This window comes from Ascidiella aspersa, chromosome 4 (assembly GCF_963924565.1).
Source record: "Ascidiella aspersa chromosome 4, kaAscAspe10.2, whole genome shotgun sequence".
Lineage (NCBI taxonomy): Eukaryota > Metazoa > Chordata > Ascidiacea > Phlebobranchia > Ascidiidae > Ascidiella > Ascidiella aspersa.
In genome coordinates this window covers 6,270,866-6,287,135 of record NC_139450.1, presented here as the reverse complement: position 1 = coordinate 6,287,135, position 16,270 = coordinate 6,270,866, and the positions used below count along the sequence as shown (strand labels likewise).

General features: G+C 36.1%; 1 protein-coding gene across 1 annotated transcript in view; it reads left to right on the top strand.

Moving 5' to 3' along the window:
* Positions 1-71: 71 nt before the first annotated feature.
* LOC146146868 (uncharacterized) overlaps positions 72-16,270 on the top strand; it is a 41,496-nt gene continuing 25,297 nt past the window's right edge. Inside the window, exons 1-3 of the mRNA XM_083387815.1 lie at positions 72-508; positions 1,158-1,232; positions 1,974-2,024. Of these exons, the coding sequence (XP_083243941.1) occupies positions 97-508; positions 1,158-1,232; positions 1,974-2,024 (538 nt within the window). The 5' untranslated portion in view covers positions 72-96. The remainder of the gene's footprint in view (positions 509-1,157; positions 1,233-1,973; positions 2,025-16,270) is intronic.

Below are 16,270 nucleotides of genomic sequence, written 5' to 3'. Positions count from 1 at the left end.
TTCGTTTTCCGCGACTTATTGACTATAATAGTTGGGTAAAAGTGCACTTTTTTATTTTTTTATTAGAAGTAGTGAAAAACGCAAATCAAACTCGGCATGTCAGCATTTAAGGAGCAGTTTTCGGTCGATGGAGACTTTTCCGACGCTACAGTTAAGCTAAAAGTCGACGACGGGTGCTACTCAGTAGAAATCGACGGCGAACATTATCCGCTGAAAACGGATTTGTTCAAGTCCAAAAAATTCGCCGTCAAGAGCATTCTTAAGGGTGGTTCGGTAGCCGCTCTATGCTACGTCTTGTGCAAGAGCGGAATCAAAGCGTATGATTTCAAACCAGGGAGTGTCGCCTTCAATGCAGAGTGCGGCAGCCAAAGCGAATTGGAAAACTTAAAGCGAAGCGTTCAAACCGAAGCCATGATCCAGATGCTTCAAGATGCAGTCAGGAAACTTGTTGCTGAGAACAATGAGACGTTGGGTCACCTCAATGACTTCCGTATAACATCAATGCAAGGTGATAAACAGTTTTTCAACCTAACATGAAAATTGATGTTTATTAAATTTGGGCCGTTTAGTTACGGGTATTCAAGCCTATTAGTCAGGGAGTCGAACCGGAACCGAACCGCAACTTTATGAACCGATTTTTGGTCAATTTTCTCTAACCGTAATCGAGCCTGAACCGTTTTGGTAAGATTTATCAAATCATACCATGGTCGAAATTTTACAAAAAACTAAGAACAATGATTAAATAAAACGTTAAATTTTATTTTTTAGATATTTTAATAATGAGTTGCTGTTTTTTTAATTCGTCATGTAACTGAGATTAAATGACTTACAATTGAAAGGTTATTCTCTACGTTTATTGACCCATATGTTTAGATTGAACGCAAATTATATTGTATCTGAACCGTAACTTTATGACCCGGTTTTGAAATAACGATTGTCGAACCGGAGCTCAACCGGAACTTTTTAAATTGCTCCGAACCGAAACCGGAACTGAACCGGATTCCGAAAAAATCATTGAACCCGAACCGAACCCGAACCGGAAAAGTCAAACGGTTCGACTCCCTGCTGTTATTGATAATTTGATTGTCTCTTGTGCTTAGGAATCGCAGGCACTATTCAATTAGCAGTCTTTTTAATCTTGTATGTGTTTGTTGCAGTTGGTGCAAAGAGTGGCGGCACAACGACAAACACGGTCACAGGAATGTCCGGTGGAGTGGTAATGCAGGCGGGAGGCAAGTTATCGTTTTAATGGACTGTGTTATAAACCGATTTTGTTGATTGTCAAGAGCATTTTTGTTCAGTTTTTTGATCGGCTATATAGTCAGGCTTTAAAGGGGCGTTGTGAGTCCTTCTTAATTTTAGGGGGCTCCAAACCCATATTAGGGAGCGTTTAACAAACACCGAAAGCGGCAGTGAAAAGTGAGACGTTTGCGTGTACGGGTAATATGTGATATTTTTGGTGCCAAAAATGAAAAATTCGACCGTACAATTGATAAAAACAAACAGCTGTTTAAATTAAGATAAAGTAATAAACATATTTAGTTGTTATAACAAAAGTTTTTAGCGAAATTGGTTGACATGATCTCACAGATCTGAGACTATAGAGAGTAGAGAGTGAGTTGCAATGCTGTTACAGCTATTTTTTGTTCATTGCTTTAAAGGGTTAAAGTATTATTAAAAATTGCTTGTATTTAAGCTATTGGTTGCAATTAATTTGAAAATGTACAGTAGGGTTAGTTACAAAAACAACAATGGCAAAGGTGGCTTACAATCTTGATAATTAACTTATTACTAAAAAATATTTTTTTCATTTCAGATAACAAAAAAATATAGTTTAGTTAAAATTATAAGACTTGCCTTCCCAAATCACTATGGTAATGGTCTTTATTTTCCCATAACTATTTTACAATGTTTTGGAACATTTCATCGTGTTTACCAATAAATATACATTATAATTAAAGAATTCTTTATAGATAATGCCCAGCAAGCAGTAGGGAACATTGTCAAGAAATCCAATCACTACGGTAAGTATGTGGAATAGACGTTGTAAAGAAGTACAATAGGTAGTTTTATTAAAAATAATTCAAGTTTATGTTTTTATGGTTTAGAGGGACATGGCCACGTAAAGTAGAACCATTTCAACCAACGAATAAAATGTACATGTTATCCCAGCGAATTTTTTTGAATGAAGTTTATGTAAATTAGTTAATCTCGATTCATTGACGCGATTGTGATCTGGAGCAACAATAATAACCACGAGTGCTTTTTCAAGGAACCGTCAACCAGGGAGGGCAGAACTTTGGCAGTGGATCATTCAATAACTCAGGAGAACAGAATTACAATAATTAAGGAAATCATCTAAACACGTTTCACGGACTCCTTAAAACCCAACGGATCCTAGTTTGAGGACCACTTCCCCAAACCAGACTTGGACAACTAGATAATTCTAGTTTTCTAACTCAATGACATAAAGAAAATGCGACCAATTCTAATTCTAATCTAATTTGTGAATTGCTTGTGTGCTCTAATTCTAGTTATAATCTAATTCGGATTTTACAAAAAATGCTACTTTGTCCAACGGCATTTTTAGTCTCTTAGTGAAAACAAAGAATTTGAATTCAAACTTTTTGGTTTGATAGTAATTTTCACAGTTTGAAAAGCATATGTCATATGCTAAATACCATAAAATTAGCACACGCATATTCACCATTCATTTCCTATTAGAAGACTTTTTGATTAAATGAAAATGATTGTAAATAATCAAATTTAATTCTAGTTTTAATTCTAGTTCAAAATAGTTCTTGTAAGAATTCGGTAATTCTAATTCTAATCTAATTTGAGAAAACTCAAAATGATCTAATCTAATCTATTTTTTGGAAAAACTGAAATGCTTTAATTTTAATTGTAATCTAATTTTAAAAAGCGAAAATAAATCTAGTTCCCCAAGTCTGCCCCAAACTATACATAAATATTAAATATGTATATATCTTGTATAGTCAATTGAAAGTAATTTTATAGTGTCATAAACTTTTCTTAGCTGGAGCGTTTAATAATAATTTTGTGCAAAGACTATTTTTATTAAATTGTCAAAATTAAACGGTAGAAAGAAAAGTGGTAATAGTTTTACGGGCAAAACAGTATAGACTTTCTTGTCTCAGTCAAAATCAGTCACTATAGGTTCTAGTTTATAAAAGAGAAATATATTTCGCCAATCACGGCATCATCAGTCTCTTAATTCGACTGAAGGTTTTTTTACGGACTTTCCTTTCATGTAAATGAGTTGTTTAAACCGGTGTTTCAGTTAGCAATCATTTTTATTGTGATTTGTTTTTGTGCGACTCAGAATAAGATAGAATGATATATTAGGAATTAATGATGTATAGTCATACCAGTTACTATTTGTGCGAAACTTTTTTTTGGTCACACCACCACTGTACTATACTACCGGTTCCGCCAGTGCAATGGGTAAAGGTACAAAAGAGCCTTTCTATGTTCCATTTTATTGTAAGATTTATGGCCAATGTTGAAAATTATGGAAAATATATAATCATGTAATACACTGGTTAATATTGTATTTAGAATATTTTCTATTTTGATGAGTTTAAGCTAGATTTTTCGTTCGTTACATGAAGATGTCTTAACGACCTCCCATAAGAGACCCTTTGAAACACTTTATTTTGGCAAATATGGAACTTATATTTTTATACTGATACATCATATTTAGTATTGGAAATGATACCTTTTTAAAATATATAGTTGCAATAAAAGAATACAATGCAAGGAACAGTTTTAAAGCTAAAAAAATATTACCTGAAGGTTATAAAATATAAGCAAACATACTACAACCCAGAATAAAACTGAGAAAAAGAAACAACCATATACAACCTTCGTCTTAACGTTCAGTTCTTTACCAACGTGTTAACTAAACTGCTTTCACTCACAACAAATAATAACACTAGTAATTTTTTACACTCACAATTTAAAAAATGTTTAACTTAACCTTATTGTTCAACAAATTAATGAACGTAACAAAAATGATAGCCTTAAGTTTGGATGCACATGTAACTAAGTTTGTACTGTTTAAATAGTCATTTGTATTGTATACAAATGGCGCGTTTTGTTTAACGAATATAGTTTGCTAAACTTCACGGTAGTTCGTTTTGTCAACCTGTATTCGTGCAAATGGAAGAACTGTATTGAATTTATTTGCCCACTGTTCTGTTCAAACAATAGGAGTTGCCTTTGCAGACGCAGAAGATCCAAATAAAAAATCTTAAACTATATTTGCACATAAAATCTTTCGCTTACACATAAAATCTTTAAATGTAATAGGGGTTGAGTATGGGGAAGTTCTAATAAAATGTTCGATGTAAATCAGTTGTGTGTGTATACAGGTTTAGAACACCGTGGAGGTAGCACAACTATATGGAGTATCTAGTTCCGCTTTGTGCAACATTTACGAAGTCAGCCTTGTTATTAAACGCTGTTCCCGAGTTTTTGAACTGAGTATGTTTTTTGTATTAGTTTCCCTGGGAGGCATCGTTGGGGTTTTTTAAATGTCTTAAGGTTTTATGTTTAAAGGGCATTCTGGGTATAAACAGTCAAAAAGCATTTCAGTTTTCGCATTTCAAATCGAACAGGACCATATGTAGCAAACGGTATAGGCAGATTTCAAGAAAAGGCCAAAAAGGAGTCGATATTATCAAAAAGGGTTAGGTAACGTAATTAAACGAAAATAAGGTTCGCGACTACTAAAGCCACCATCAACATGTTTACTTTACCCTATAACTTGGCGCGAGGGTGCAATACAGAGTCAAACCGCTAAGGTTTCAAATCAAACCGCGAATATTGACTGGTCACACAATATATAGCTTGAACTTTCACAAGTCTCTTCTAACACGCTGGTCGCTGAACTTGAAAAAAAAAAACAGCAAAAGCCAAGGGATAGGACAATGATGAGCAGCGAATGCGTGAATGCTATTCAAAAAAAGCTATTCAGACAGGTTTGTTTTGGCGTATTGTATTTAGTTCCTGTTTTTCTGTTGCTGAGATAGGAGTGGGTCACATTTCAGGTAAGCCGTGTGGGTGTTGGATTGGCGTGTCATAATTACATGACGTTAGATTAGATATTAATTTGTGCAAATAATGGTTTTTTATGTCGCTTTTGCATCCCTTAGGACAGTGGTTCTTAACCAGGGTTCGATCGAACCTTTGGGGTTCGACGCAGCTGTTACAAGGGTTCGGCGAGAACGTCCTCTGAAACATATTTAATGTTGCTATTTTAAGCTAAATTCGAATCTCTTTTATGTGCCAAAGTGTCATGTAACTTAAATTGAAAGTTTGGCCAACTTAACCTATATAAATCCAAGTTGATAATTTGAATATGCCCAGTTTCAGCTGCTTGAGGAAGAAACGAATGCTGAGGGATAATTTGGGGTTCGACGAACGCTTGCAGAATAACATAGGGGTTCGACAGGTTACCCAAGGTTAAGAACCATTGCCTTAGGAGATAAAATATCTCTATAGGGGGGAAAAGTAAGTATTGGAAACACTTCTACTAGGAATGTTAGAAAATATCGGTTAGGATCAGATAGTGATTCAAACTTGAAAGGTAAATATAAGCAATTATAGTAGGTTGAAAACTGGAGGTTTGTGTGGCCATTTTGTTCGAACCATAACCAAGCCCGAATTGATTTTGCAACATTTCAGGGAGTCAAACTATTTCACCAACTATGTATAATAAATTTAATCCTTACCGAACCCGAATCTTCCACCAAAGCATTTCGCTCCAACATGACGTCACAAGTGACATTTGACGATTCAAAGTAACTCGGTAAAAGCGCATGTTACATGGTACCCAGAGCTTAAATCTATATTATGCTTTTTGCGTTTCTCAATGATTTCATTCAACTACTTTGTAAATCGTTAGCGACAACGGTGATATAAAGTAAAATGCTAACTTTTTCAATTCTATTGCAAAAATGTTATCCTTTATACTATTAGTCTAAGCAAGTATTGTGGAAAATATGAAAAGAACAATTTGAACTAGAAATATCTTTCGTAACTTTACAGTCGCAAAGAATAATAATAATAATGTTTTAATTCGCTCGTAACCAGTTTTATACTATTTAAACAGTCATTTGTACGGTATATAAAATGCGCGTTAAGTTTGCGTATCGCATTTTTTTGTTTAACGAATATAGTGGCTAAAATCGTTCGATGTAAATTTTACTTTGCCGCAAACTGACTGCATCAAGAGGTGATTTAGACTGCAATGGTGAACATTAGGGCTGTTATGTTTTGACTTTTCATAGAAGTCAAAATTTTGTCAAAATTTACATAGGTCAAAATTTGCATGTTAGATCAAAATTTGTCAAAATTTGCATGTTCGGTCAAAATTTTGTCAAAATTTACATGTTAGGTCAAAATTTTGTCAAAATTTACATGTTAGGTCAAAATTTTTCTAAACTACTTCAAGTCAAAATCGATAAAAAATGCCCATAAATCGTGACAAAATTAAAAAAACATAGTATTTCAACTGTTTACACAAGAGTTTCCTAAAATAAACAGCTTGTCTTTTTTTTCTTTTTTTTTTAAATCACAAAAATATCAACTTGGCATTTTCATGAGTATTGCATAAATTCAAAAAAGTAACTGATTTGTGTTTGGCTGGTAGTCACTAAAACATTTAAAACGTATGGTTGGCGACGCCAAGACTCTAATACAGTATGTCAAACAAAAATATATGCTGTTAAAATTAATGTAATTATAATAGGTCAAAATTTTGTCTAAAAAATACATATATTTTTAGGTCAAAATTTGTCAAAATTTTTAAGTTTGAGTACAAAATTTCTCATTTTTAAGGTCAAAAAACAATCGCCCTAGTGATCATGTTCTTTTCCACACTAAATGTTGTTCGTTTTGTTAACCTGTATTCGTGCAAACAGGTATTGAATTAGTTTACCCACTGTTCTGATCAAACAATATAGGAGTAGCGCTGGCAGGCGTCCGACGAGTAAATATAACAAAGTTCATATAAAATACTAAATGTAAATTAGTTGTGTGTGTGTGCAGGTTCAAAACTCAGTGGGTGCAGCCTAAAGCAACTTAGTCGAGTTTCGCTTTGCGCCACACGGACGCAATCAGCTTTGTTATCAAACGCCCCTTCTCAGTGTTTCTCAACTGAGTATGTTTTTTATATTAATTGCCGTTTGGGGCGTTTGGGTTTGAAACGCTAGAGAGCTTGAAAGGGCAGTTTTGATACATGCAGTCATTATGCTTTATTTGTTCGCATTTCAAATCGAACAGGACAATTTTATAGCAAACGTTAAAGGCAGATCTCAAAAAGCATTCAGAAAAAGTCAAAGAGGCGTCGATATTATCAAAAAGGGGGTAACGTAATTGAACGAAAATAGGGTTCGCCACTTCTAAAGCCAGCAAGAACAATTTGTTACCTTTACCCGAAATGACGTGGCACGATGGCGCAATACAGACTGAAACAGCCAAGGTTTCCAATCAAACGTTTGCGGTTACTGGCTGGGCACACATAGCTGTCACAGGTATTATTTAACACGCTGGGGGCTGAATTAAAAAAAAACAGCAATAGCCAAGGGGTAGGACAATGGTGAGCAGCGAATGCGTGAATGCTATACAACCAAAGCGGCTCATCACGTAGGTGTGTTATGGCGTAATGTAGTTCCTCTTTTCGCGTGACTTACATAGGAGTGGGTTACATTTCAGGTGGGCCGTGCTGACTGTTGGTGTTGGGTTGGCGTGTCATAATTACATGTCGTTAGATATTATCGATAAACAGCGTTGTACTTTAGAGTATTTAAACAAATGAAATTTAAATGGTGTTAAAGGGTGGCCAAACGGTAGTCAATCATTAACATTGCCAAACGTTGTTAGTGCTAATTAAATTGTTTTGCTGTACGATAAAAGAGGCAAGGCATTCAATATGCAATATCAGAGCCTTTAGTATTGCGTTAGATGTGGACGAAGGTTGTACATAATTTAACAATACTTAAAACATTAAAGCAATGATTCCAAAACTGTGTGCCGCGGCACATTAGTGTGCCTCCAGGGATTGTCAAGTGTGTCGCGAAACTTTTTGTAATTTTGGAAAATAAGTTCGGAAATACAGATAGGCATACACGCAAGCATTTTAGACTTAAATACGCACTAATCGCACTATCCATTACCAGTTAATTATATTGAGACATTTACATGTAGTTTGTCGCGTGTTAAGGGTGTTTGTAAAACTACTCTATTGTTGTTGTGTTGAAAGGGTGCCGCGAAATATTTAAGATATTTAGTGTGCCGCAAGCTAAAAAAGTTTGAGGACCAATGCCTTAAAGTCATCGTTTAAGGGTGACCAAGGTAAATTAAATGATGTTTGATTAATCAATGTTAAAACAATTCCCCTATAGTCTAGTGGTTCTGAGCCTTTTGTTGGTCGTGGACATCTTTCATTGGCTCTCCACATTTTGTGGCCCCTTTGTTTACGAAATGAAAAATAAATACTTCGCATAATATCACAAGAGAATAATTCAAAGTTATATTAAAAGCGACAAATTTGTGTTTACCTGGTTAAGCTGAAAATAATATATGGTGGTTGAAAAACGCTAGTCAGTCCACTAGTTTACATCATTCGTTTTCCGCGAGTTATTGACTATAATAGTAGGGTAAAAGTGCACTTTTTTATTTTTTTATTAGAAGTAGTGAAAAACGCAAAACAAACTCGGCATGTCAGCATTTAAGGAGCAGTTTTCGGTCGATGGAGACTTTTCCGACGCTACAGTTAAGCTAAAAGTCGACGACGGGTGCTACTCAGTAGAAATCGACGGCGAACATTATCTGCTGAAAACGGATTTGTTCAGGTCCAAAAAATTCGCCGTCAAGAGCATTCTTAAGGGTGGTTCGGTAGCCGCTCTATGCTACGTCTTGTGCAAGAGCGGAATCAAAGCGTATGATTTCAAACCAGGGAGTGTCGCCTTCAATGCAGAGTGCGGCAGCCAAAGCGAATTGGAAAACTTAAAGCGAAGCGTTCAAACCAAAGCCATGATCCAGGTGCTTCAAGATGCAGTCAGGAAACTTGTTGCTGAGAACAATGAGACATTGGGTCACCTCAATGACTTCCGTATAACATCAATGCAAGGTGATCAACAGTTTTTCAACCTAACATGAAAATTGGGGGGGGGAGTCGAACCGGAACCGAACCGCAACTTTATGAACCGGTTTTTGGTAAATTTTTGCTAACCGTAATCGAGCCTGAACCGTTTTGGTAAGATTTATCAAATCATACCATGGTCGAAATTTTACGAAAAACTAAGAATAATGATTAAATAAAACGTTAAATTTTATTTTTTAGATATTTTAATAATGAGTTGCTGTTTTTTTTAATTCGTCATGTAACTGAGATTAAATGACTTACAATTCAAAGGTTATTCTCTACGTTTATTGACCCATATGTTTAGATTGAACGCAAATTATATTGTATCTGAACCGTAACTTTATGACCCGATTTTGAAATAACGATTGTCGAACCGGAGCTGAACCGGATTCCGAAAAAATCATTGAACCCGAACCGAACCCGAACCGGAAAAGTCAAACGGTTCGACTCCCTGCTATTGCCAATTTGATTGTTTCTTGTGCTTAGGAATCGCAGGCACTATTCAATCAGGAGTCTTTTTAATCTTGTGTGTGTTTGTTGCAGTTGGTGCAAGACGCACAGTTGGGGCAAGGAGTGGCGGCACAACGACAAACACGGTCACAGGAATGTCCGGTGGAGTGGTAATGCAGGCGGGAGGCAAGATATCGTTTTAATGGACTGTGTTATAAACCGATTTTGTTAATTGTCAAGAGCATTTTTGTTCAGTTTTTTGATCGGCTATATAGTCAGGCTTTAAAGGGGCGTTGTGAGTCCTTCTTAATTTTAGGGGGCTCCAAACCCATATTAGGGAGCGTTTAACAAACACCGAAAGCGGCAGTGAAAAGTGAGACGTTTGCGTGTACGGGTAATATGTGATATTTTTGGAACCAAAAATGAAAAATTCGACCGTATAATTGATAAAAACAAACAACTGTTTAAATTAAGATAAAGTAATAAACATATTTAGTTGTTATAACAAAAGTTTTAGCGAAATTGGTTGACATGATCTCACAGATCTGTGACTATACAGAGTAGAGAGTGAGTTACAATGCTGTTACAGACATTTTTTGTACATTGCTTTAAAGGGTTAAAGTATTATTAAAAATTGCTTGTATTTAAGCTATTGGTTGCAATTAATTTTAAAATGTACAGTAGGGTTAGTTATAAAAACAACATTGGCAAAGGTGGCTTACAATCTTGATAATTAACTTATTACTAAAAAAAATCTTTTTTTCATTTCAGATAACAAAAAAATAATTTAGTTAATATTATAAGACTTTCCTTCCCAAATCACTATGGTAATGGTCTTTATTTTCCCATAATTATTTTACGATGTTTTGGAACATTTCGTCGAGTTTACCAATAAATATACATTATAATTAAAGAATTCTTTATAGATAATGCCCAGCAAGCAGGAAGGAACATTGTCAATGAATGACGTTGTAAAGAAGTACAATAGGCATTTTTATTAAAAATAATTCAAGTTTATGTTTTTATGGTTTAGGGACACGGCCACTTAAGTAGAACCATTTCAGCGATCAAATAAAATATACATGTTATCCCGGCGATTTATTTTGAATGAAGTTTTGTCGAAAAATCTCGATTCATTGACGCGATTGTGATCTGGAGCAACAATAATAACCACGAGTGCTTTTTTAAGGAACCGTCAACCAGGGAGGGCAGAACTTTGGCAGTGGATCCTTCAATAACTTAGGAGAACAGAATTACAATATTTAAGGAAATCATCTAAACAAGTTTCACGGACTCCTTAAAACCCAACGGATCCTAGTTTGGGGACCACTTCCCCAAAACAGACTTGGACAACTAGATAATTCTAGTTTTCTAACTCAATGACATAAAGCAAAATGCGACCAATTCTAATTCTAATCTAATTTGTGAATTGCTTGTGTGCTCTAATTCTAGTTCTAATCTAATTCGGATTTTACAAAAAATGCTACTTTGTCCAACGGCATTTTTAGTCTCTTAGTGAAAACAAAGAATTTGAATTCAAACTTTTTGGTTTGATAGTAATTTTCACAGTTTGAAAAGCATATGTCATATGCTAAATACCATAAAATTAGCACACGCATATTCACCATTCATTTCTTATTAGAAGACTTTTTGATTAAATGAAAATTATTGTAAATAATCAAATTTAATTCTAGTTTTAATTCTAGTTCAAAATAGTTCTTGTAAGAATTCGGTAATTCTAATTCTAATCTAATTTGAGAAAATTCAAAATGATCTAATCTAATCTATTTTTTTGGAAAAACTGAAATGCTTTAATTTTAATTGTAATCTAATTTTAAAAAGCGAAAATAAATCTAGTTCCCCAAGTCTGCCCCAAACTATACATAAATATTAAATATGTATATATCTTGTATAGTCAATTGAAAGTAATTTTATAGTGTCATAAACTTTTCTTAGCTGGAGCGTTTAATAATAATTTTGTGCAAAGACTATTTTTATTAAATTATCAAAATTAAACGGTAGAAAGAAAAGTGGTAATAGTTTTACGGGCAAAACAGTATAGACTTTCTTGTCTCAGTCAAAATCAGTCACTATAGGTTCTAGTTTATAAAAGAGAAATATATTTCGCCAATCACGGTATCATCAGTCTCTTAATTCGAATGAAGGTTTTTTTACGGACTTTCCTTTCATGCAAATGAGTTGTTTAAACCGGTGTTTCAGTTAGCAATCATTTTTATTGTGATTTGTTTTTGTGCGACTCAGAATAAGATAGAATGATATATTAGGAATTAATGATCTATAGTCATACCAGTTACTATTTGTGCGAAACTTTTGCACAGAATGTTTGGTCACACCACTACTGTAACTATACTACCGGTTCCGCCAGTGCAATGGGTAAAAGTACAAAAGAGCCTTTCTATGTTCCATTTTATTGTAAGATTTATGGCCAATGTTGAAAATTATGGAAAATATATAATCATGTAATACACTGGTTAATATTGTATTTAGAATATTTTCTATTTTGATGAGTTTAAGCTAGATTTTTCGTTCGTTACATGAAGATGTCTTAACGACCTCCCATAAGAGACCCTTTGAAACACTTTATTTTGGCAAATATGGAACATATATTTTTATACTTAATAAGAATATCAAAGCCCATACAGAAGTAGGTATCATTTTGGACGTTTCGAATAACTCTTTATTCATTTTCAACATAGAGAGAAGTCACTGATGGAAGTGTATATATAGTGCAAAGGCAGACATCAGAAAGAAGGAAACGTGGATAGACACATAATCTAAACCGGATGTGCGGCAATAAGAAGGTAGGTCGCCGATAGCAGATAAGGCCATCCACGTGATCAGATGTTGAAAAGATAAAGTGGTATAGAAGCTTGGTCTGCGTTAATTTCCGGGTTGTGCCGTGTTATTTCAACGGTTTCCTTAATCAAAAGACGACGCCAACACCGACTTGTCGCAAGAATCTTGGGGTTTTTAAAATCGATTTTGTGACCAGGATTTTGATGCAAATGCCTTGCCACGTCTGTGTCCTGCGTGGACCGTGATGAAGGGTCGTGGTTGTCCATACGCACTTGTAGGTTACGCTTGGTTTGTCCAATATAAGTAGATCCGCACGAACATTGCACTTTGTATATAACTCCTGAACGACGTAACACATGCTGGTGGTCCTTGTGTATAAAAAACGAACTGATAGGTGTGGTTTCGTGGCTGAAAATAAATTTGACTTTATTTTCGGTGTTGCGCGCTACGAAGGTAGTAAGTTCTTTGCATATGTTCATCGATGTTTTCCCAATAAACGGGAGCTTCATTGTGATGGTATACAACGGTTTGTTTTCTTCATGCTCTACCATTTTGTTTTGCACGTCCTTGTGTTTTTGGTCAAGAAACCTGTAAATGGCAGTATCAATAAACTGCTTGGGGTACCCATTCATCATCAACATTTTTGAAATATTGCGAAATTCATGGTGCATCCCCATGTAAGTGTTACAAATTCTGTAAGCCCGGTGTAATAGGCTATTTATCAGGTTGCGCTTGTATTTAAATGGCACAAAACTTGACCATCTAGTTAGGAGGCCTGTATGGGTAGGCTTGCGATATACGTGAGTGCTGTGTCCATTAGGCATTTTCTTAACCAGTACATCCAGAAAGGGCAGATTATTTTCCTTTTCCCACTCACAGGTAAACTGGATATTTGGATGGATGCCATTTAGAGTGCAGAGAAAAGCCTCAATTTCATCACTGTTGTAGAATACGGCAAAAATGTCATCTACATAGCGGCATAAAAGATGGGGTTGTGCTGGGTTTTCCACGGTTTGATCAATTAACCAGTTCATGAAAACATCAGCAAGCAGAGGGGCGATCGGGGAACCCATTGCGACGCCGTCGATCTGTGTGTAAAATTTTTGCCTAAATTGAAAAGTGATGTCATTGCAGGTCCAATTTAACATTTTCTTGAACTCAGATTTCTTGAGTCCATGAAACAGCTTAACACCTTCCTTGTATATGTTGTTGAGAATCAGGTTGGTGGTAAATTCAACTGGAATGTTAGTGAACAGGCTTTTTACATCGTAAGATACCATGACCTTGTCATACAGTTGTGTGTGGTTAACACGGTTCACAAAATCAAAGGTATCTTTTATATTGGTGGGATGTGCGCGCAGTGGTTGTAGAACTTCACACAGCCATTCGGCACAGTCATAGCAGAAACATCCACGCGAGTCTAGAATTGGTCGAAGTGGTACGTTGACCTTATGTACTTTAGGAACGCCATACAGTGTAGGGGTACGGGCAGCGGTTGGTCTAATTCTGGCGTACACATCATCTTCCAGTTTATCATTCTTGTGTAAACGATAAAGAAACCCTTGAAAACGACTAAGCTTGGAGAGATTGTTGTCTTCCTGGGTGGTGACAAACTTGCTTGAGTCGTTTAAAACGGAATAAATCTTCTCTTCATAATCCTGGCTGTCGAGAATAACAACACCATTTCCTTTGTCTGGCTTGCAGATGGTGATGGTCTTGTCCAGACTGAGATTATGAAGGGCCGTACGTTGTTCATCGGTGATGTCCATCTCAGTGTGACGCCTTTCATGGAAGAAGGAAGATTTATATTTGCTATATAAATTCATCAGCATACGTTTGCAGTCGATTTTCTTAGCAAATCCAAGCATCGGCCTTAATTGCTGGTAAAAGTTCTCAAATTCCGTTTGTACATGGGTGTAATTGAATTTAGTAGGAAAAATACCAAAATTCAATCCTTTATTAAGTACCGTTTTTTCCACAGACGATAAGTTCTTCTTGGATAGATTAATTATGACTGCAGGCTGTGTGTCATCAAAATTGGTGACAAGTCCGAGATTTTTTAGTTTCTTGTTGTGGATGGTTCTTGTGAAAGCAACTTGTTCCCGAGAACGAACGTCTAAGAATCTGTTGACGTAGACACGCGATAAAGCCCCAATCTGTTGGTTAAGTATTAGACGAATATCTTGCTCTTCGTGCAAAAGCATGTCTATTCGTCTATGGTGCGCTTTAATCTCATTGGTCAATAAGTTCTTTCGGAAGGTAGCTGTTCTTTCACAGTGTGCAAGTTGACGTTTGTACAGCTTGAATCGTACAAACTTCGGTGTAAGGTTGTAGCGTAGGCAAGTCCGTAGAAAAGATACGTCCTCGCGCTTTTTGGCAAGCTTGCGGATGGTACTCTCCAGCTTGCGAAGAGTTCTTCTCGTCTTTTCTCCATAGTGGCTGACAATAAACTTTGGAGCATAATGGTTGGAGGTTGTAGTAAGACGTAATAAGAATATCAAAGCCCATACAGAAGTAGGTATCATTTTGGACGTTTCGAATAACTCTTTATTCATTTTCAACATAGAGAGAAGTCACTGATGGAAGTGTATATATAGTGCAAAGGCAGACATCAGAAAGAAGGAAACGTGGATAGACACATAATCTAAACCGGATGTGCGGCGATAAGAAGGTAGGTCGCCGATAGCAGATAAGGCCATCCACGTGATCAGATGTTGAAAAGATAAAGTGGTATAGAAGCTTGGTCTGCGTTAATTTCCGGGTTGTGCCGTGTTATTTCAACGGTTTCCTTAATCAAAAGACGACGCCAACACCGACTTGTCGCAAGAATCTTGGGGTTTTTAAAATCGATTTTGTGACCAGGATTTTGATGCAAATGCCTTGCCACGTCTGTGTCCTGCGTGGACCGTGATGAAGGGTCGTGGTTGTCCATACGCACTTGTAGGTTACGCTTGGTTTGTCCAATATAAGTAGATCCGCACGAACATTGCACTTTGTATATAACTCCTGAACGACGTAACACATGCTGGTGGTCCTTGTGTATAAAAAACGAACTGATAGGTGTGGTTTCGTGGCTGAAAATAAATTTGACTTTATTTTCGGTGTTGCGCGCTACGAAGGTAGTAAGTTCTTTGCATATGTTCATCGATGTTTTCCCAATAAACGGGAGCTTCATTGTGATGGTATACAACGGTTTGTTTTCTTCATGCTCTACCATTTTGTTTTGCACGTCCTTGTGTTTTTGGTCAAGAAACCTGTAAATGGCAGTATCAATAAACTGCTTGGGGTACCCATTCATCATCAACATTTTTGAAATATTGCGAAATTCATGGTGCATCCCCATGTAAGTGTTACAAATTCTGTAAGCCCGGTGTAATAGGCTATTTATCAGGTTGCGCTTGTATTTAAATGGCACAAAACTTGACCATCTAGTTAGGAGGCCTGTATGGGTAGGCTTGCGATATACGTGAGTGCTGTGTCCATTAGGCATTTTCTTAACCAGTACATCCAGAAAGGGCAGATTATTTTCCTTTTCCCACTCACAGGTAAACTGGATATTTGGATGGATGCCATTTAGAGTGCAGAGAAAAGCCTCAATTTCATCACTGTTGTAGAATACGGCAAAAATGTCATCTACATAGCGGCATAAAAGATGGGGTTGTGCTGGGTTTTCCACGGTTTGATCAATTAACCAGTTCATGAAAACATCAGCAAGACAAAGACAAAGACCATCACCATCTGCAAGCCAGACAAAGGAAATGGTGTTGTTATTCTCGACAGCCAGGATTATGAAGAGAAGATTTATTCCGTTTTAAACGACTCAAGCAAGTT